At 46.4% G+C, this 22,727-nt stretch overlaps 1 protein-coding gene across 5 annotated transcripts in view; it reads left to right on the top strand.

Moving 5' to 3' along the window:
* The window catches only part of PRDM6 (PR/SET domain 6), a 130,327-nt gene that overhangs the window by 22,670 nt on the left and 84,930 nt on the right, over nt 1-22,727 (top strand). For 4 of the 5 annotated variants that reach the window (XM_081213723.1, XM_081213726.1, XM_081213727.1 and 1 more), the window contains 2 exons: nt 6,027-6,069; nt 10,487-11,049. In XM_081213723.1, the coding sequence (XP_081069849.1) occupies nt 10,497-11,049 (553 nt within the window). In that variant the 5' untranslated portion in view covers nt 6,027-6,069; nt 10,487-10,496. Of the gene's footprint in view, nt 1-6,026; nt 6,070-7,160; nt 9,897-10,486; nt 11,050-22,727 lie in introns of those variants that run through there. The other variant, XM_081213724.1, reaches the window with a different exon arrangement.

Here is a 22,727-nt window from a genome sequence, read left to right as displayed (position 1 = left end):
CCACACACTATTTGGGAGACAATATTACCCCCTGTCTCCTAAGATCTCTCAGGTTTCTATAAGTGTTCAGCTTCCTGACACTCAATTGCCCACACCCAGCTATGAAACGGAAGCAGCTAAGCAAATGGCAATCAGAAGAAACATGCCTCTTCTGTCTACACAGGTCATACTGTGTGATATGCAGGGCATATCAGCCACCCCAGTAGATGATAACCACATGTTATTTATTATGTAACTAATAGAACATGGTGATTTTTACCAAAAGATACAAGGTTTGCCATTATGTTTGATTTGCACAGCACTTAAAGCTTGCTTTTGCTCTCACTCTCAGAGATGACTTTCAGTGCATCCCTGTTTATGCCAATAAATCTTCTTTAAATGATAGTTTGAAGTGAGTAACTTTACTTTGGGGGAAAGAATACTGGAGAAAGCTGGAATGAAATATTGAAAGTCAGTGCTTCAAATCCGAAATAATTTTGATTGCCAAAAACTCATTGGATAAAGTTCCTGTGTCTTTAAAAAAACAAAAACCCTCAAATATATTGTTTTAAGCATTGCAGGGGTTATCAGATTAGATGGCTTAACATTTACTGTATATTAATTGTATTCATCACTTAGATTTAAGATGATAGTTTTCCTTGTTGGGATCCATGAGTCTGAATATTAAATTTATCGTAATGATAAACACTGATATTTGAATCTGGTAAGTGGTGGCCAAGGGACTTGGTAATAAGATACATGACCTTTCACCCCTTGGGTCACTGGATCACATCCGTATTAGGTCAATAGTGGCAGAAAGTCATTACTTGACTGGCATCTGTTTGGTGGCCTTTGTGGAATCAGTTGACAGATTCAGACCAGTACCAAGTGAACAGGTGCTCTTCACACAGAGGCTGTACAAGGCATCCTGCAACTCTTTGCAAAACTTCAGAGTCCTTGCTTTGCTAACCCCTTGTTACAAGGAGTAACACAATTATGCTGAGAAGATACACAACACAATCATTTCGTGATTGTTTGTATGAGATTGGATTGCCTCTTCATTACTATAAAGCAGCTAAACTACTGTTGCCTGGTTCTCACAAACAGTATTGTACTTGATAAGCCTGTTACTTGACTATACCACTTGGTGAGAATTACACTAAAACATGAGAAAGATAAATCCTGTGGTCTTGTGATCTTTCCTTTTCGTTTGAGTTGGGATGAGGAACCCTGGAGTTAGTTGCACACCCAAAAGATCTTATTTGGCTTCCAAATGTGAATTCTGCAAAATCTGATATCTGTGCAGATTTCTTAAGAAATGTTGCGTGCTCTCTAATGTTTAATTCCAGGGACTATGCATCAGTCATGTAAAGAGTTGGGCAGCTGTACTTCTATTAGCAGACAATCTAGGCGGAGTCCATTATCTGGTCACGCATCATTAGAAAGGATATGGAAGAAAAATGAAAGACTGCTTCCAAAACTTCCAAAACAAATACCTGTTATTAAAAAGACAAGCTCCATGAGGCTAGCTTGTGCCATTATTGTAAGGAACCATATTCAAATATGTGAAAATAAATCCTACTGCATGCTTTCTCCTCCCAATTCAGTTGTTGCTATGTACCTGACCTAGAGACGGAATGCTGGATCCATAAATGTGTCTGGAAATGCATTTTCCAGATCATTTAACACACTTCTCAGCTAGCAAACAGTAACCAGATTTTCATTAGAGCAGAATGATTAAAGTGTGCTTTAAAAGAGGCAAGTTTACCTCTCCTTGCAAAGTGCCTTGCATGGTACTTTGACGTCTCGACAATCACGCGATTGCATCACCTGGTGTAATTGTGACATCAGGTGATCAACAGGTGGGTGGCTCTGCCCACCTGTCAAATCTGGCCCAGCAGTGGTGAACTTTGGGCTTTCAAATTTCAGTGGTGCCCTGTACAATGCCAAAAATTGGTGCCCTCTCACCTCTCACCTTACATTTTAAATCATTGCGGCACCCCTGCAATACTGTCTTGGCTTGGCACCTAGTATGGGCAAACCGGTCATGCTCCCCTAAATCCACCTCTGGGCCCTGGGGTATAGGCGAGATAAGAAGCTAGCCTACCAGCCAGATCCAGTTCCCCACCCTTCTCCAAGCTAATGGAGCTGATAGAATCATACAGTTGGAAGGGACCCTGAGGATCATCTAGTCCAACCCTCTGCATTGCAGGAATATGCATTGCAGGAATATGGGGATCAAACCTGCAACCTAATCTGTGCTAGCGATCATGAGGACAGCACCAAGAATTACCAGTATGTACTGTGACCGTGCATATATCCCCTGAACTGCTGTATTCTAGCACAATCCTAAGCATGTTTACTCAAAAATAAGTACCAATGTTTTCAAAGAACTTGCTTCCTAGTAAAAATGTACAGCATCACAGACTAGCAGTGCAGTCCTCTACATGTCTACTCAGAAACAAGTCCCACTGAGTTCAGTGGGATTTACTTTCAGGTGTGTACAGAATCCTTTGTTCATTTATTTGTAGACTTCGTTAGGTAAAAAGGTAAAGGACCCTTGATGGTTAAGTCCAGTCAGAAGAGACTATAGGGTTTGGCGCTCATCTCGCTTTTCAGCCCAAGGGAGCTGGCGTTTGCCTGCAGACAGCTTTATCATGGCTAAACTGCTTCTGGCACAACGGGACACTGTGACAAGTACCAGAGCACATGGAAATGCTGTTTATCTTCCCGTCACAGCGGTACCTATTTATCTACTTGCACTGGTATGCTTTCAAACTGCTAGGTTGGCAGACCTTGTTAACCTTATGAGGAAAGGACTTGTTAAAAGTTGCTTTTTCACGTAGCATTAAATGGGCTTTTTAACACAAATGTAAAACACTCTGCTTAGAGACAGTCAAACACCATTTAGAGATTATTGTAAGTAATTGGTATGTAAATTATCCAAATAAATAAATAATATAGATTTGTCAGAATTCATAGATAGGTTTTAAAAGTCTTCATTCCACATAATAATCCAGATCATGTCATGAGAAAATCTTATAAGAACTTAGCATAATGTCTGGAAAAATTAATTGTAATGTTGCTTTTAAAGGGTTTTTTTCCTGCTCTTTGAGCCATATGTGTATTTGAAAAGTGTTAAATATCCAAGGTAACCAAATCAAACCTCATTATTAAGTATAATATACAACTTATTCAGAACAAGGCATTCAAACTGTATTTTCTCATTTGTTCCAAGCCAATGTTATCGTGATTGTTGATGCTTAGCTGATGATACTGTCAACTGCGATAGGAGCAGTCCATGCAAAATACTCTCTGGGTAAGAAGTCTTATGTAGAACAATTTCTGTGTTCTGTAAAGCATCTAAATTGATGCCTGATATGTAGTTGTTGTAGCAGCAAAAGAAAAAGAAAAACCAGCAGTTGTAACACAGTAATGAAAGCAGTAGTAAAGCAGTGATAAGTTGTCCTTAACTTCTGGTCATGACAAACACTTTGGAATCAGAGATGCCATCTATCTAAAATTCACATGCCCCACCCCCCAGCCTCTCATGCTCCACTCGTGTGTGTTTTGCGCCCCTTCCAGCGCAGTGCCCAGTGTGACCCCACTGGTCACACTACCCTAAAACAGCCTCTGTTGTTGGTATTACCAGCCTGCTGCTGCCACATAGGATTTTTTTTTCGGTTACCCTTTTCCCTTAAGTCTGCATAGACAACCCGGCTGTTGCTATGATTGTTGTTAACCCTGAGAATAACAAAGTGAATTTGTCCATAAGCAGCCATGTATTTGAAAAGAGACAAGTTGATGGGACAGCGCCCCTGTAGCCTTAAAGAACTAGCCTCCACTCTGTTGTGGCTCATAGATAATCAGGATGGTGAGGGCCAGGCTCACGCTGCTTGCTCATCCCTTGATGACAACATCAAGTGATAACTGGACTGTCACAGATATAGCACAACTAGCTGCATTTGTTTCACCACTGATGGAAGTTTCATATGAGGTGACATCAACACCTCAAATGCAGTGCTGTTTAACAGAGTAGGCTGCCACGTTCAGCTGTCAATCATCACGTGTCCAATAATCAAGCAATGCATATTTATATGCATGTGTGAACCAGTCAGTGTTAGAAACTGAGATATGAAAGCTAGGAGCTAAATGGCACCTTAAACCGAGGTTATGGGTGCAACAACAGAATGTCTAGGTGCGTTTTTTTTATAACAAGAATACCAAGCTGAAAATGAATGAACTGCAGCTAAAATGTTATGTTCATTTTTCACATGGTCAAGTCCTTCCCCTGCCCACCCCCCTAGTATTCTTAAGAGGGTCTCTTCTCCAGTCTTGAGAGAGTAGCTGGAAGTGGGGAGGCAGAAAAAGGTCCTCCTTTCCTTCCACTCTGCAATTTTAATCTGAAATCTTAGGCACAGTACTGTGCCCAGAGCTCAGAAACTTATCACGCTGCTGAAATTCCCTGTTGCAAAATGCGCCTAGAATAGTGGGAGTTTTGAACACTGGAACCAGTCTACAGGTTGACCTTTGAATTAGATTCCACAAAGGAATGGAGCAGATTGGCACTCTGGTTTCGACCAAGGAGGACACTCCCATAATCCTAATTTACAATACAAGATACACCCTTATAAGGTTTCCATTCCTTTTTAAAAGAGTGAGAACGGAACAGAAAGGGAAAAAGTGTTCCTGTATCTGAATAGTTGTGTCAAATAGGAGATTTTTGGAGTGTGCAGTTGGATGAACATGTAGCAGCAGAATTTCCCTCTTTTCCTTAACTCCATTTTTGGGTTACCCTCCTTTTCTCTGTGTAATCTTTTCCTGTTGCAGAATTGTGCACTATTTCATTGATGGTGGTGGCCCCACTGTTACCAGATGACTTATATGCCTGGATAGCTTGGCTGACTACAGCGTGAGGCAGATAATGCCAAGGTTGCAGGTTCGATCCTGTATGGGATCCCCAGTATGGGACAGCTACATATTCCTGCATTGCAGGGGGTTGGACTAGATCATCAAGATCCCTTCCATTCTGTGATCAGGACGTGCCACATTAGTGGGTCCTCCTAAACCAGCAGCTGAAGACGAGGGAAGATCGATCTCTCCGTGGCCATTTAAAGTACGGTGCCTGCGAGGGAATGAGGGGGGGGGTCCTAGACGTGCGGCGGGAGAGGGAGCGGGGCTGGCTTTGAACCTGGATCGACGGTCACGTCTGTATGGGGTGCGGAGAATGACCTGGCATCGGTTGCGCTCCATATCCTGCAAGAAGAGTTTCTCTCCCCTAACAGCCGCCTCCTCGCCCCTTCCGTCGAAGAAAACTACCTCTCGGCAACGCTGCGCAGGGGCTCGCGGAGTGGGACGTGAATCGCTTCTGAATAAATGTCTCTATTAATGAATTATTAGCTCGGCTCTCCTGACCTTAAAAGTGGGATGAAGAGGCGCCCAGGGCAAGAAAGGAAAGCTGCTGGAGCCTTTATCGGTCTCCTGTCAGAGGCGCCCGACCATTTGTCTTCCCCCTCAGATCGCGAGAATTAATTAATATGAAAGGAAACTTTTTTAATTGTGTGTCAAACGAAATCAGATAGGGTCTCCGCCCCTCCCAGATTCAATATATATTCTTTAGGGTCTTCGCTTCTTCCAGCTTATTTTTTCCCCCTTTCTTTCACAAGGAGAAAGTGTAAGAAGCAAAGGGGTGATGTTGGGGGCGGCGGGGGCGGTATGTATGTAATATTCCCAAGGAGGGGAAAAATGATGGATTTGGGGGTAGATAATTTATCGATCCTGGCTCCTCTTCCCGCTTGTTTTATTTTAGAGGTCATTAATCAATGAAGAAAAACACACCACCGCGTCTCACCTTTTTGCATGTAATACAAACACTTTCCCCTTCCTTATTTATTTCTCTGGGAATGGATTCCTAACAAATATTCCTCGATCGATCCGGTGGAGGGGGCGATGGATTTTTATCAAAGTTTGACCGCTCGCGAAACCGATCGATTTGATTTGTTTCCAGCGTTCGTCCTATAAATAATAATCTTTTTTCTTTCTTTTAGGGGGGGGGGAAATCAGATGAGGAAGACAGCGCGAGGAGGCCAGGTGTGTGCGTTCGTGTGCGTGTTGTGGGCGGGTGTTCATAGGATATAAGCTTTTGCTGCCTCTTTAAACGCAGGAACTAGCGAGAAAGTACTAGCACGCGCTGAGAAGAGGCACATTTAAAGGAAATCAAGACGAGGAAAGCGAGGCACAACGCGCACTGGCGCGCACCAAACAGTCTGGCAAGGCAGACGCAAAGCGAAAGGGTCAAGCTCTTTGCTCGCGCGCCTGTCGCTGAGCATCCGGACGCAGAACCGGCCTCCTGTTAAAATGCGCGTGCACCGCCAGGCACTCTCGCTTCAGCGCTGACCCTAACAATCCTAAGCAGCAGTGTGTGTGTTTTTCACGTTGTCTCCCCAATTCTAGGGGTGGGAATTCTTGGGGATCTTATTGGGGCCATTATATTTCATGGCTATCCCTTGCCCACTTTTAAGAACCGTGCATCGCCACACCGATTGAATTATGTACCTCTCTGTGCAAAGAAAGAGGCAAAGCAATCCCCTGGGCAAAGCGGAATCGATCTCCTTGTCCCTCGCTGCATGAATGACAGCGGGGAAGTAGGGAAGGTTGGCTCGGGAACCGGGAGACGTCATCGGGGTGCTGGAAGGGACACACGTAGTCGGTGCAGGACAGATCCAAAGCCGCCACAAACTTTCATGAGAGAGAGAGCGGAAAGACCTACACAAATAAGAGTAAGCGCCGTCGGTTCCGCAACGTCCGAGGCCTTAATTCTTAAGGAAATTGGGAGGAGGAGCGAAGGGTAGGTTTGCACTAATCCGGCATAAACCCCTGTTTAAAGATTTAATGGTGCAGGATCTCCGAGGGAACCCTGATCTCCGGCTAGGAGAGCGGATTGCATCCCGAAAAGGATCCGTTTGATTCGTTCTCGCAAATTGCCTCTCTCCCTCCTGCAAACAGCCTGTAAGACAAATGCAGCTATTGACAATGCATTTAAGCGCAAGGATGGGCGATGAACAATCCTACTAGTTGGTGGTTTGTTTCTCCCTCCCTCCTCCCGCTTTTCTCCCCTCGCATCTGAAGGGTTATTAGCAAAAAAAAAACCACAAAAAAAACAAAAAAACACCACCAAGTGTATTTATAGAGGGAGAAGGCCAATAGTTGGAATCAGAGAACTGCACCCGGACCTAGAGACCACCTAAGGGCCTGCCGTCATTCTTAACGTGTTAAATTATAAGTGATTGAAAGCGATACAGTTACAAAGGAAATTCAGGCAAAAGATAAGTTGCTGAGAGTTCAAACTTGCGCAGGAAGTCCCATCCTGCTTCTTCAGTCACTATGCCTAGGATCGTAGCCTAAAAGCGGCGACAGAGTTTAGATCAACGCAGTAATTTTGCGGGAACTCTTCGAATTATTCCTGGTTTTGTAGCGCATCATCGACCGTCTTACACTCAAGAGTTTTAGAAAACTTGTTTTCGCGGATCCCCTCTCCCTTTCCTCCACCCGCGTGCTTAAAAGAGCAACAGAACTTTTTCTTTTTAGAAAATGACGACTTAGAAGGGTGGTAGGAATGGAAATTCGTAATATTCGAGGCGATCGAATTGATCAAGGGCAGCGAAAGGACTTTGACAATCAGCCAGCTTTAAATTTCAGAAAATCAGAGGCGCTGGTTCCTTCTCCGTCCCTCCCTCCGTCCGCCGCCCCCCTTTAGTTGCGTGTTTGCCTTTAACTTAGGTGTTATCAATCTGTTCCGAAAAATGACGAATGACCTTGTCACAGTGACGCCAGTCAAAACATTCTCTCGCTCTGCCCCGCCGCCGCCTTTTGTCCTAGCAGTTCTGTTCAGATTTGTGTGAAAGTGTCTTGCCTTGGACGCAGACGAAAACTAAACAGCACCGGCGTTTCCCAGGCTCTCTAAAAAAAGCAAGGAGTGTGGAGAAGTGCGGGAAAGGGGTGGGAGGCAGGAGGAGACACGGGCTCCGCAAACACTTGCCTGCGTGGGCTATTATTCATTGCTAAACGAGGAGCGTGGAACATGCGTCCTCGGACACGCGTGGCGCAGGGAAGCGGGTCTAGAAGCGGAACCATTCCTTTCTGTCTGAGCAGAAAGCGCTTTTTGACAGGCTGTGCACGCTAAAGCAGATCAATGCCCCGCGCAATCTATCCGCCTTGCAAAGGAAGCACAGCAGAAGTTGGTTGGGGGAAGTTTGTCATATGCATTCTTTTTTCCCCTAGGTTAGGTTTACACGCTACACGCAGTGTGCTCATGCTCCGAATTATGAACAACTCAAGGAAAGCGCGGGCAAGTTGGGGTACAGCAAAATGGTTCAAACGTTGACCTCGCTTGAAATCCCATCGTGTTTAACTTAGTCAATGAGACTTTAAGGGGGCAGAAGCGCGTTCGTCCGTGCACACGACCGCCAGTTCCTAACTGCTAGGCGTTTATGTGTCGTTTTGAGCAAAGGCCCGGAGACAGCGCCTCAAACGCTTAACACGTTGCTGCACGAGTTATTCTGTAAAAACTGTTTCATCCCGGGGACAGGAGGAATGGATGAATGGGTGAATAGATTAGCACCTTCCCTTTGGAGCTGCTCTCGGCCAAGGGATAGAATAACAGAATTTCAGAGTTGGAAGGGACTTGGAGGATCATCTAGTCCAACCACCTGCAACGTCAACATAATGACGGAATCCACAAGGCGCTTTCTTAGGTCTTGAAGCGGCTCGGTGCACGTTCTCCTGGCACCGACCCAAGTGGCTTGTGAATCGCAAAAAAAGGCTACAAAGCGGTTTGGCTTTGAAAGAGGACCCTGTTTCCAACAAGGGGAAAGTTATGAGCCAATGGTTTTATTCGGCAGTTAAGACCTGGGGAATGGGGGGTGGAAGATGGGGAAAGGTGGGATGGGGCGTGGGGAGAGGGAGTCGAAAACCAAGCACTGGAATATCTCTGAGCCGACGTGACGTCCAGAACCCAGCAAGGCCGATCGGTGGGGTGGGGCTGGGGGTGGGGGGGGACTCCGAAGCGTTTTGCTCGGTGGAGCCTGGGCTCTGGGAAGGGGCTCGCCTTGTCAGACTTTCAGGAGTGCCAACTTGAATCAAATACGGAGGGAGGGGCAAAGAAGTCGCGCCCCACATAATCGATCACAAGACACGACACACCATTTGAATGGACACTGGCCATCCACTGGGGACGGACCACCCCCTCAAATAGGGGGCGGAGGGACCTCGACCCCTAGCAGTTGGCTCCTGGGGACGTTTCACCCTCTTCCGGAACCCAGAAGTCTACCAATGACCCCAACCCTGCCCCTAACGCAGATTTCCCCCCTTCCCTCCAGCCGTCTGGCAAACGACGGAAGCAGCAGCAGCCGCAGCCTTCTCGCCCTGTTCAAGAACCAGGCTGCTCTGAACTTAACCTACGCGAGGTTGCGCGCGGCGGGGAGGGTGGGGGTTGTGTTGCGAGTTTAAGCAGCGCTCCGATCCGCCGCTCTTTCCCCCTCCCTCTCCTCCCTCTCCCTCCTGCCTCCCTCACACGCTTGTGTTTAGTGCTGTCGTAAAACCCACGTGTCTCGCCCGGAGGCTGCCAGAGCGCCGAGCGCAGCGGAGCCCCGCCGCTCCTGCCGTAGAGCGCCGCGGCGAGAGCCAGCGAGGAAGACGCCGGAGATCTCCACGCGGGACAGCCTCCCCACGTCCCCGCCGTCCAAACCCCGCTCGGGCGCCTCTCCCGCTGCTTGAGCGGAGCTTTTCGGGAACATCATCTCTCCAGCCCCCCCTTCCCCACCGCCCCCACTTTCCTTCCCCTCAACGACCCTGGATCTCCTCGGGGAGAGAAGAGCCCTGCGCGCCTTCAGATCCGGGTAGCCCACAAAGAGATCCAGGTAAAAGAGAGGCGGGCGGGATGATAGATGGCTGGGGGATCAGGGTAAGAGATCTGGCGGGCTCCTTCGCCTCCTGCTCAAGTTGCCTCGCCGCGCGCCAACTTCTCTCCGGGACGCTAGGGAGAAAAGTGGCCTGGCGCGTTTTGCTGGCGGCGCGCTTCCCCTTTCGCTTTGCGATCTTCGGTCCCTGGAAGTCCGCGGGACTTCCCTTGCCCCAGAACTTGGCAGGATGGGACGGTCCGGGGTGGGGCGGCGGAAGGAGGTGGGTAGTTCAAACGCGATCCAGAATGTTACCCGCCTGGGAGCAATTTGGGGATGGGGAGGCCAGATCCCTGGCAAGAGTGGGTGCCCCGGGGTCGCTTTCCTCCCCACCCCACCCCCCGAAACTCAGGATCGCGGCAGACGTTGAGCCGTTGGCGGGCACCAAATGCGCCTCCTCTCCCTAGCGGAGCGGGTCGAAGTCCGTCGGGAGTAGCATCCTTCAGACTCTGAGTCCCTCGCCGCCGGACGCCTTGCGGAGCGCAAAGTCCCGACGGCGCCTCTCACGGCTCTTTCTCTCCCCTCTCCCTCTCCTCCTTCCTCTCCTCCAGGCTCGCAGAGATGCTGAAGCCCGGCGATCCCGGCGGATCGGCTTTCCTCAAGGTGGATCCCGCGTACCTCCAGCACTGGCAGCAGCTGTTCCCGCACAGCAGCCAGCAGCTCAAAGGCGGCGCCGGGCTGTTAGGTCACCTCCAGGCGCCCGAGAGAGCCGTCGAGCCCCAGGCTGACAGCCTCCGCCCGCTGCCGGCCTCTCTCTCGTCGGCGGCCTCCTCGTCCTCTTCCTTGTCCTCCTCTTCGTCGTCTTCCTCCTCCTCCTCCACACCGTCGTCCGCACCGTCTTCGTGCGCCGTCGCTTCCCTGGCCAGCTTGACTGCGCTGCCGGTGGCGCAGATCCCCGTCTTTGGACCGATTCAGAGCTCCGAGTCCCCGACGGGAGCCCCGGTCGCCCTCCTGCAGACCAAGGACCTGGGCGGAGGCAGCGGGGTGGCCAAGGGCGGCGAGAGGGCGCCGGCCCGGTTTCGCTGCACCGCCGAGGAGTTGGACTATTACCTGTATGGGCAGCAGCGCATGGAGATCATCCCGCTCAACCAGCACACCGGGGACCCCAACAACCGTATGTACTCCCCACCCAACTTTCCCGACGCCCGGCAGGGCACAGCCACTTTGGCGAAAGTTTGGGGTGCAAATGGGGGGCGGGGCGGGGAGAGAAAGGACCCGCTCTCAAAAGTGAGAGAGTTACTGAAGTCAAGAGAGCTTATGGAAGAAGGAGCTTACGTCAATGTGATGAGTAACCATATAACCTTTAGAAGGCAGCCCTATAGGGAAGTTTTTAATGTGCAATGTTTTATTATGTTTTTATATGTGCTGGAAGCCGCCCAGAGTGGCTGGGGCAACCCAGTCAGATGGGCGTGGTACGAATAATAATAATAATTTTTTAAAAAGGCCCTTGACTCAAAACTAAGCCCTGTAGTGGGGCTTAGTCCCAGAGTTTTTGCGTGCATGAGATTGCAGCCTAAATTAAGGACACCCCAAGCAGAATTGGTCATCCAGCACACGCAGACGCTCCTAGAATTACTACTTGGAACTAAATAAAACACTTCAAGATGCGGCCTTTAGACGCCTCCTCCTTGCAGAATGCCCCTAAATGATCGCTGGGGAACTTTGTAACTTCCCCCAAAGTCTCAAGAGCACATACTCCGAAATAAGTCCCACTCCCAACAACGGGGCATTGCCAAGGCAGGACTTTCTGGTCGTCTGAAGCACTTAGCGCTATAGCAGGACGGGAGAGTGACCGGCTGCATACCAAATGCTTTTCTAGAACTTTGCTGAAAATAGGGTGGTTGTTGTTGTTTTAAAAAATGAATATGTTTTATTTAAATATTGTATGGAAAGCTAAAATGTGTGGAAGATGTTTTTTCTACATTGAGAACAAACAAACAAAAGTTTTGCTATTTATAAGGGAACTGCCATTTTTTTCTCCTTTAAAAATACTGTATCCTTTTCCCTTCGGCCCTTGTTCATGCCAGTAGCACAACGCAGCTGGGTTTGCCTTCTTAGCGTCAAAGGCGAGGCACGTTCGTTCCATAGGAAGTTTGTTTTCAAAAGTATAAATGTCAAAAGCCTAATTGGGTGTCAAAACCAATATGCTATGGGGGATTTCAGAATTACTGAGACCGCCACATTGACCTTAAAACAAAACAAAACCGGGGAGTCGAAACGCCCCCCTTCGTGAGATTTAAGCTGCAACCCCATGCACCCTGGTGTAAATTTAAACGGAGTAGGGCTTACTTTTGAGTAGACACACCAAGGACTGCCCTGTTACGTTTCTTTTTTGAAGTGTGGATTTGACCAAATACCCTTTTCTCAATTACAGCATGTTCCTTTACTTGTACGCCTTTGGAATTGCTTAAAATCTTTTCATAATACATAACATTATGTATTATTATTGGCATAGTTAGGAGCAATCAACCTTATCAATGGCACACGCGTAGCTTTTAAACACTATTTCTCCTGTTGAAATAAGGGTTTGTTTTTTTAAAGTATTTTTGTAGTTTCACGAACTACGGTTAAACAATATTTGCACTTGCATGACTTTACAACCGATCCTCACAATATCTGTATGAAAACAAATGCTATCAAAACGAGGAGATTTGGAGTAAATGTGCTCTGGGCTGAAAGATGCAAGCTCAGAGACTTTGCAAGGACTGGCGAAAAGAAGCCCGCAACTTGTTTAAACAGAAGTGCTTGCATTCTAAACCTTGCTGAACCTGGACGTAAATGGGATGGAAATCGGTTTAAACATAAATAGTCCGGTTTAACTGGTCAGTGCATGGAGCAGGAAAAACGCAATTTCGATGTAACTTAGAAAGTTTGTATATCTTTTTTCCAACGAGTTGAGGAAACTTCCCAGTGCTAACGGTAACGCGGGTGGTTCTTTTTAATTGAAAAATGTCACGAAACACACAGTTCCTTAGCAAAAAGGCGCACTGAATTTACTTCAGTGTATTTTGAATCTGGCGAGGATCCGTCCGATCCTAGGCACTTTTACTCGGAAGTAAGCCCCACTGGTTTCAGTGCGGATTAAGCCCAGGTAAGTATTCATAGGACCAGAGCCCTGCATCAATATCCTCCTGCTTACTCGGCCCCAGGAACCATAAACGGTGCTACCAAGATCTAGCGGGTACAGGATTGCAGCCTTACAGCGCAATCCTATATGCATGTTTCCCCAGATGTGAGTCCCATGGGGTTCAATGGGCCTTACTTCCAGTTGCAAGCGTGTTTAGGATTGCAGCCAGAACCTTGCACATTAAATGTGCATTAAATGTGACGTTTTAACAGCAAAGTGGGTTTTCGGTTCGCGCCGGTGTCGCAAAGCGCAAAGGTTTCGCGATCCCGATCATGGGCTGTGGGAAACCTGAGCATTTCAGCGCATCGTTTGCCTCCAGAGGAGACGTAGCCCGTGTTTTCTCGGGCGGATAGAGAGAGAGAGAGAAAATCTGCTCCCATAAATTACAGACTCATAAATTAATGGGCTCTGAAACGCGCTTTTAATGGCCTACAGTACGCGGCTTACTTTTTCAGAGACAGAGCTCGGTAAATCTAGAAGATAAAGGGCTTGCAAGAGAGCAGGAAAGGTAAAACAAAGGGTGACCTCAGAAAGTGCAGGGCTGCTGAGCCAATTCGTGCTTCCCTCGCCAGCACTTAGAGAAAGAGCTTTGGAAAGGCCAGTGATGCTTGATGTGAAATACTCCACGTGGTCCACGCGGGATCGCGACGCGGCGAGGAACCGTCGGATTTGCTGGCGAACGCAGCTCCGCGCGGGTTCAAGCCCTGGGCGTGCCAGGGAACTGGAGCGCGCCTAGTCCTAGGCTGGGCTCCCAAACTGCTCCACAATCCGCTCCCTAATCCAGATCCCAATGCCCTGATCCCTCCTTACTCATCTTTAACTATGAGCCCGTTCCGATTTCTTTGGAAGCAGCTCCGAACTGAGATCCTTCCTAGTTTCAAACGCACAACCTCAGGGTTTGGCCAGACCATCTCGCCCGAGCTCCAAGGGCTCGGGGCTGTGTCGAGGGGTGGTGGATCGAGCCCGTTGTTAGTGAGCCCGTCTGTTTCTCCTCTCTCCCCCATTCCCCGAATGTGCCACAAAACCCCCTTCCCACGCGTCTCGTGGTCTGGTATTTCTCGTTTCTGTCGGAGATCAGAAGTGGTGCCTTTCCAGAGTTCACAAATAAGGAGAGGAGGACCCTTTTCAGAAGATATGGGGACGGTCAAAAGATAAAGGGGTTTTCGGCACGGGAAGGTGAAGATCCTTGGCCAGAGAGTGGTGGAGTGTCTTTGGTTTGGGACTAGTTTTGATTTGCAGCGCAGATCGCTGGGCTATGGAAGCAGTTGTTGGGCCAGGGATGACTGCAGCAGAGGCTATCGAGAATCACAGAACAGTAGTCCAGCCCACATTAATGCGCCTTTGGAGTTTTTTCACAGGCTGCTGGTTGTGGAGAGTTGGTTTTGCTTTGCAATTTCGCGCGCCTCCCGTTTTGAATGTGCCCATTGGCTAGCTGTACACGCGACGTGCCCGCCGTAACAGCATGCACAAGTGACGCATTCCACACTAAATCGAGCTCTCAGCCCTCATCTTGTGAAAGCGCGCTGGTTTTTGGAGCGGGTTCCCTAAATTCTGAAGTTTTGCGCCAGAAATATTTAGCAGATCTGCAAGGGTGGGCGGTGGGGAGTACGGAACACGTTAACCTGTTGGAGTTGATTTTAGCTCCATTTATCCGACCTCGCCTCCCATTAATTTCATGTTGATTGACCAGAAACTCTCTTACATTCTTTAAAAAGTGGAGAGTCCAGTAAATTAAAAATGCAGAGTTTGCCCTTGTAATCGAACTACGGCAGGTTATTGGATTTTGCACTCTTATCTGAAGCACATTTACACATTTCGATGGGTCTCTTGTCCACTGAAGGTTTCAAGTAAGGATAGCAGACTCAGCCTCACTGGGTCCAAGTCGTTTGGCTTAACTGGGACACCTAACTCGATACTGGTAAACCTTGTTCAGTCCAGATGCCCTGTGGTCCGAATATGTACCATAATTTTAAAGGATAATGAGGTTTGTGTCGGGGACATAAAGCTTGCTGCATTGTACCTCACATAACCAGATTCCGTCAACCTTTGACTATGATTATGATTAATATCGACATATGCTAATTGCAAATGGAATAATGCAGAAGACTCTTAGTTTCACCTGAATATCTTTTATTATATAGTACTGTTTTAAAACTCATAAACTAGAGATGATGAGGATCCCAGTGTGAGAATACCTGTGGACATTCCGATATGTACCACGAATGGCCAATTTTTCTCAATTCATATCGTGCCTAAATGTAAAGCAAAATATTCTACTTTTTCACTGTGTGTTCTGTTTGGGTAGATGAGGTTTAACAATCCTGGGAGGGACCAAACAACACTGAACTGAATGGGGCTTACTTCTGAGTAGACGTGCAAAGTATTGCCTCGTTAGAGCGCCATCATGCATACTCAGAAGTAAGTTCCACGGAGTTCGGTAGAACTTACTCCCAGGAAAATGGGAGTAGGTTTTAACTAATTTAGGGCTCCTCAATCACAGATATAGATTATTTGAGAGACTATTCAATAGGTACTAGCCAGGAGTCAATTTTCAAAGAGGATCTGTTTGAGGGTATTTTTTTAAGGGGAAAAAAAAGGAAAAGTGATTTATGTTATTGTTTCAAGTGGAGACATTTCTAGCTAATAAATTGTCACAGTCTGACTCATTAGGATTGGAAATCAAATGGGATTTTGCTTAAATAAAGCGGCAGTTGTGCATTTTAATGACTAGATTCACGCCCATGATCCTGAGCAAGTTAGGGCGTTTTCACGCCTGAAGCTTGTATTGGTCTTAAAGGCGACTGCCAAATAAATATGTCTTGGCCAGAATGCGCCTTCCACTTGAAACCTCTTTTTAAGCTTCTATCTTGTATGAACAAACTTCACACGAGGCGCAAAAAGAGGCTCAAAAGCTTTTTTCTGGCCATGTGCGATATGCCAGATTTTTTTTTTTTTTACTGAAGGCTGACATTCAAATCAAATAACTCCAGTTGGGATTTGACGTCAAAGTCTTTGAAATGTCCTCGCTCCTACTCACTTTAGTGGGTAAATGTTTAGATGTTTCGATTCTTACCTATGGAAGAAACGGGGCTTTTAATTCATTTTTAATTATCGTGACGTGCAGAAGAAAGGCTGAAACCTACTCCGCATTAATTAATCCGGAATGGAAGACAGTGATTTTGGGTTTGAGGAGACATGGTCTTTAGGATCGCAACAGAGATCCATGTATTTTATGTCCTTGCGCTGCAGCTTTCGGAACTGGAGGTGGCGCGGCTCTTCTTCCTTCCCTTGCCCTGAAACGCCGACAACAAAGAAAGGGATCTCTCTGACCCCAGCTGCTCTGAATCGTGTCAAACTAATGCAAGAGAGCAGTTGCATTGTCCGTCCTACTGGATCGAACGACAGGAGCGTTTGCCCGCAGCAACGCTCTGCGAAATGTGGACCGTCCCCTGCCTTTTACGTTTTAAATCCGCATTTCCCCCAATTGCTACTAACGCCTCTGATTTAGCTACTTTCCATCATCCGTTTCGCCGGCGGCAGCAGCAGCAGCCTTAAAGAGAGCAGCTCGCGGCCCATATATTAGATTGAGGTTAGAAAAGGTGGTGGCTGTTTATTTAAGGTGATAAAATGGTCCATCAGCAGTAATCTCCATCGATATGTGCCACAAGGAGATGAAGGATGAGGGGACAAGGCACAATTAATTGCCCTATAGTTTTGTAGGAGAGAGTGGAGGCAATGCGGCCCTCGCTTCGATCTCCTCTCCCAAAGCCCATTCATCATCCGCACATTGTATATGGGGCTCCCCCAGGGCCAAGGGGGTGGCAAGGTTTATCTACACACAATATTCTCCTAACCTTCTGATACCTGACACCGAAATTTAATTCATTCATACGCGCGATCGAAGGAGGCGAGATGCACTCTCTCACACACAAAATACACACGCGCTCTATCCACACGCATTTCCCCAGCATATCACATGGCTTCGCACAAAAGCCGCTTGAATCGTGGTCTCTTCTCATTCATTTCCCTGCCCTCCCCCCCATAAAACAACTAAGGTAAGAAAGTCACCAGATGGTTCCGTATATATGCACACACTTAAACGGAGGCAGTGGCGTGGCAAGCGTGCAATGCACCGACCCCCCCCACCCCCGTTAAGCATAATGATTTAATTTCCTGAAATAGGAAGGCTTGCCTATGTTAAAATGGCTCCTCTACATTGCAAATCATCAACATATATTTTGATATGCATAACAGTGCCCACCAAAACCTCTCTCGAGTGAGCTGCACGGATTTGGAGAGAACTCGTCTAATCCCGCATCTGCTCAGCTCCAGATGCCCCGGATTAACCGGTGTGCACGTCCGGATCCTGGCTGCGAGAACTCGAGATGGGCAGCCCGATCCTGTGCGGTCTCTCCAAGCAGCGCGCAAATCTGTCCGGCGGAGGAGGCACATAATAAAACAGGTCCTCGGAGGGCAGATAACTTCCCGATATAGAACCGATCTCTTCAGCTCGGGGGTGCTAACTTGAATAAAATATTTGGGGTGGGCTGGGGCTGGTAATAATCACATCATCAAATATGGGGGGAGGTGATAATCGCGCCGCATAATCGATCACAAGAGGCGGCGCGTGCACACTATTTGAATCAACATATTTTTCTGGGGGGGGGGGAGGCTCACATATTTCATGAGGGGCCTCCTATGGATCTCTCCCTCCTTTCCTGGGATCATTTGAGCTTTGCATCGCCCTTGAGATTTAGGGACCGCCTTAGGATTAGATCTCCACCTCCTGCGCTCTCCCCCTCCCTTGCCCGCGCGCTGCTTCCGCGGAAGCACCTGGGACTCAGGTGGTGACCGAGAGCATCTTGACCAATAGGATCACCTGCTGCCGCCGCCGCCTCGCGCGGGGTCTGAGGGAGACGCCGAGCCGCCTCCCAGGGTCGCTCATTCGCGCGCAGGCCGCTGAGCCGGGCGGTAGAGTTTCCCCCTCTGAGGGCGTTTCTTCGGGCGGAGGCCACAAGGGCGTCCCCAAGAGGAGCCCGAAGGAAGGCCTGTTTCCCTCGGAAGAGGCCTAGTCACTCGGCTTTCCTGCCTCTGGGTCAGGTAATGGGGCTCCTCCTCGGGTTCCCCAGACGGGCCTCCCTGTCCTGGCTATGTGGGGCAACACACTGGGGTGCCTCTTTGCTCCCCCCCCAATCTTTTTATTTATTTTTATTTCCCCTCGCCCTCTTTTTTCACATCAGTACAACAGCACCAGGCGCAAAATGGAGACGACTTTTTAAACCACAGGTACATTTTCTTTGGATTAGACCTGTTCTAAGGTTTGTGTACGACAATTGTTTTTTTTTAGACGTTCAGGGGATGTTGGCCAACCTTGGGCCCCTTCAGAGCGGGGCGTAACTTGAATATCGAATTATAAATAAATATCAAACCCCACCCCAAGTGCAAAATATCAAAGAACAAGAACATGTTGGGTTCCTGTAGTTACAGTATTAGCTTGTAATGCATTATTGCATTATTGCATTGCCGTCTGATGGTATCCGAAAACTTCAGGTGGTTTGTAACTGATAAAAACAATATTTTGGTGTGTTACTATTATTTGTTGTTGCTGGATGTAGTTATTAGTCAAGTCATGTATAGGGGAAAAAAGGGGGGGACACCCATGCTGGATCACGAAATACTTTTGAAACTTCCTCAGTTTCAGAAGTTGGTTGCTGATAATGATATTTAGGGTGGGGACTCCTGTTTGAGAAATAATAATTTAAAAAAGAAGCTTCCTTGAAGGCTTGTTATTATTATTTTTTCATTTACAAGTGATTCATTGTGATTTTTGGAGTCATGGTTTTTCAGCCAAATATTAGCAAGTGAAAAATACCCTAGAGGTATGAATTGCAAATTAAATCCCTATAATTATCTTGCCGTTTTTGACTACAAGACACTTTTCTGGAGATAATTTTGAGTTAACACAGCTAGTACAGAAAACTATGTTATTTATTAATAAATCAAAAGGCAGGCTAGCCTCAAAGTATACCTCTTATATAGGGCAGGACTTCGGGAGAGCGGGAAGTTGTTTGGTTTAAGAACTGGACAGTTTGTGGCAAATTATTGTCAACTTGGCTGTTCAGAGGAGTTGTACCTAGAATCAGGAGTATGTGTTTGAAGTTGGGGAGCGCTGAGTACAATTCATAAAAAATAAATGAACTCATGACACTCTTTGGCTGCTATTTTTGGGTGGGGTTCAGTCACATTCAGGTTGTGAAGTTATAGTTGATGGTTATAGTCTTGGCAACAAACCTGCTTCCCCAAAAGATCAGACTTTAAGAATAAGGAAATTGACGCCACGGTTACAGGTTCGATCCCCGTATGAGACATCTGCATATTCCTGCATTGCAGGGGGTCAGACTAGATGATGCTCAGGATCCCTTCCAACTCTACAATTCTATGACAAGAAAATGCACTGGAGTAACACTTTTTGATTGCAACATCAGTTAACTGCCCTGCAAACAAGTCAGAACATATTCTCAATTAACAAGTTGTACGTTTCATGTGCTAGGTATTTGCTTTCTGTGACTAGTGAATGGCAACTTCTTCATCAACACAATTTAACAAAATTATCCAGGCTAAAGGAATATGCATGCTATCAGCAAGGGGGAAATGCACAAAAGAATACATTAGTGGCCATAGGTCAGAGATTTACAGTATCCTAGACCTAAGGCTGCCTATGCATTTCTTACTTTTTAAAGACATATTCAACTTTCTTTTGAGCAACATAACATGACACAATATCAAGAGGAAACTGGAACACTTTTGTTGTTTTCATTTTTTTATGGCTTTCACTTCTTTGCTTTCACCTTTTAGTATTGTATTTATGTTTAGTATCATGTTAAAGTTCAGCTAGTGAAAATCAGATTGCCCAATTTGGGCAGAGCTAGAGGATACTTGAAACGTGTGGTTGCATTTCATATCTTGGTTTTTTTGTTAGCTTGTTTAAAAAAAGAAAGAACAGACACAGGGGCAGATCAGCTGAAAAACTGTAGGAAGACAGGTCACCAAGAAAGAAACAGCTCAAGTGAGAAGGTCTAAATCTGGCATGGAGAAACTATGGGCCCTCCAGATACTGTTGATCTCCAACTTGCAGCAGCCCAGCCAGGATGGCCAATGGTGAGGGATGATTGGAGTAGAAATCCAGTACTATCTGGGGGGAGGTTCTCCATCCTTACTCTATAGCAGGCATAGGCAAACTCGGCCCTCCAGATGTTTTGGGACTACAACTCCCACCATCCCTAGCTAACAGGACCAGTGGTCAGGGATGATGGGAGTTGTAGTCCCAAAACTGCTGGAGGGCCGAGTTTGCCTATTCCTGCTCTATGGCTATGTCAGGAACAGACACTTCTTGTGTAACACAGTTCCCATGCAGTTTTGTCTTACAAAAATGCATACTTGTGTAAACTAAAGGAGGAATGGCTGATTATCTGATCCTATTGATGCCTTATATAAAAATAGCAAGGTTGTTTGGGGAGGCATGATTGAAGGTTTCATTTTGTTTCAGAAGCCCTCTTGCCTCAGACGTCTGACCCTGAATGTTTCCAAAACATTTGTGTACCCAGTTTTATTAAAAATAGGAATGTTCGTGCCCCAAGATGTGATAATTGTATTATTTGTATATCTCATTTAGTTTTAGCTTCATTTTTTATGTAGTTTTAAGAACTCCTGGCTTTTTTATGATGAAAAAGCTTGACCATCTTTTGCTCAAGGTTTGTGTGAGTTAGAAATGAAGTAAATATATAGATTTCAACCAACCCTTTAGTGTCGAGCAGTTATATTAAGTGTGCCAGTGTCTATTAAAAAGGTAGATATTTCCCCATAAAATTCACTTAAACTTCGTAGAAGGGACTAAATTGTATTTGCTTAAATCAATATGTAATATACCGTATTTTCCCGTGTATAAGACACCCCCATGTATAAGACGCCCCTTACTTTTTATGACCCCAAATTAAAAAAAATGGGCATATGCTCTATCCGTGTATAAGACGCCTCCAGATTTTAAACCTTATTTTAAAGTAAAAAAAAACACCATGTCTTATACACAGAAAAGTACGGTAAATATAAAATACACACTGAGTAAAAATGTGTGTTTGATTTTGCTTGCTTTCTTACACTGGCAACATTCAAACATGGCACACATAGTATGAAAGAAACTCAAAAATGCCTTTTTTTGAAATTTTTGTGTAGTATGTGAAAATGCTTGATTGTGTATGTTGCCATAGATTAGCTGACTAGTATGATGCAACCTTAGATGCCAAACTCTTTAAGATTTAGTTAGTGGTCGGCTCATTGCATAGCAGTATCACAAGTATTTTCCAAAGGCAGATTGGGCGCTGGTTTCCCCACACTGAACTGAGGGGTGACTGCAGGACATCACAACTATGATGTAGTGCACATGCAGAACAGAAGGCGAGAGGTCGGAGGGGAGGGCGCCTAATTTTGGCCTTGCACAGGGAGCTGCTGAAAATTAAGACCAAAGTCTGCCCCTGTATTTTCATGAGGTGTTTTTATTTTTATTGTATGATGGTGGTGTTTATGCACTGTTGAAAATTAACTGTTGGATTTGAGACTATTATACTGCTATTTATTTGTGCAGGTATGTTCGAATAGTTAAATAACAGTTAACACAAGGCATTCCTTGTTTGTAAAATTGGGACGGTAGAGATAACTGTGCACATTTTAAGACCGAAGGGATTAAACTATTAATGGATAAGAGAAGTTAACATATTTTATTAGTAGCCAATTCAGTGACTTCTTTCTAGTGTTGTTGCTTCTTTATTTTAGAAAAGAAATGGCCAGCAATAATGACTTCTACAGCGTTGATGGCGTTATATATATTCTTATTGTAAAAACTTGCAGATGGGAAGCTCAGTGGAGAGCATCTGCCTTGCGTGCAGAAGGTCTCAAATTCAATTCCCAGTATCTCTAGGTAAGGCTGGAAGAGAACCCTGCCTGAAACCCTGGAGATCTACTGGCAGTTGGTGCAAACAGCACTGAGCTAGATGGACCAATGGGTCTGACTCATATCATGTGGGGTCCAATCCACCTATTGCTTTTTATTCTGGCATAGTTGTTAAGCTGCTTTTCCAAGCAGTAAAGTATGTTATATGTAGCACAAAAGTTTGTATGTTTACTCAGAAGTAACTTCCACTGAGTTCAGTGAGACTTGGGTTTGGTGAATTGCAGCAGTCCTAAGCACACTTTCTTAGAAGTAAAGCCTGCTGAACTCCATGGGATTTACTTCTGAGTAATCATGCTCGGAATCATTGTGCGTATCAAGAAAAAATGTTATTGTCATCAACTGCTATGATCTCTGTTGAGGAAGTGTAATGTTTACTGCATCCAGTTAATTAATTGATTAATTGGTAAAAAAACACGACAGTTAATCGACTACAAACCTCTAATTCAGTGTTTCCCAAATGTTTTTGGGCAACGGCACACCTGTTAGCCGGAAAAAAATCTCGCGGCACACCACCATTAAAGCCCCGCCCCCGTGACGTCAGCGCGCAGCGTCACGCCGGGAGGGACGCACAGAAATGAAAGTTTTTTCCCTCCCCCTTGCCGGGGTGGGAGGAGGCAGCAGAGCGAGGGCAGCTGAGGCGGCGGCGGCAGCTGAGGCGGCG

The sequence above is a fragment of the Podarcis bocagei genome, assembly GCF_964188305.1.
Source record: "Podarcis bocagei genome assembly, chromosome: 11".
In the NCBI taxonomy this organism is placed as follows: domain Eukaryota; kingdom Metazoa; phylum Chordata; class Lepidosauria; order Squamata; family Lacertidae; genus Podarcis; species Podarcis bocagei.
This window is presented reverse-complemented; position numbering and strand designations above follow the sequence as displayed.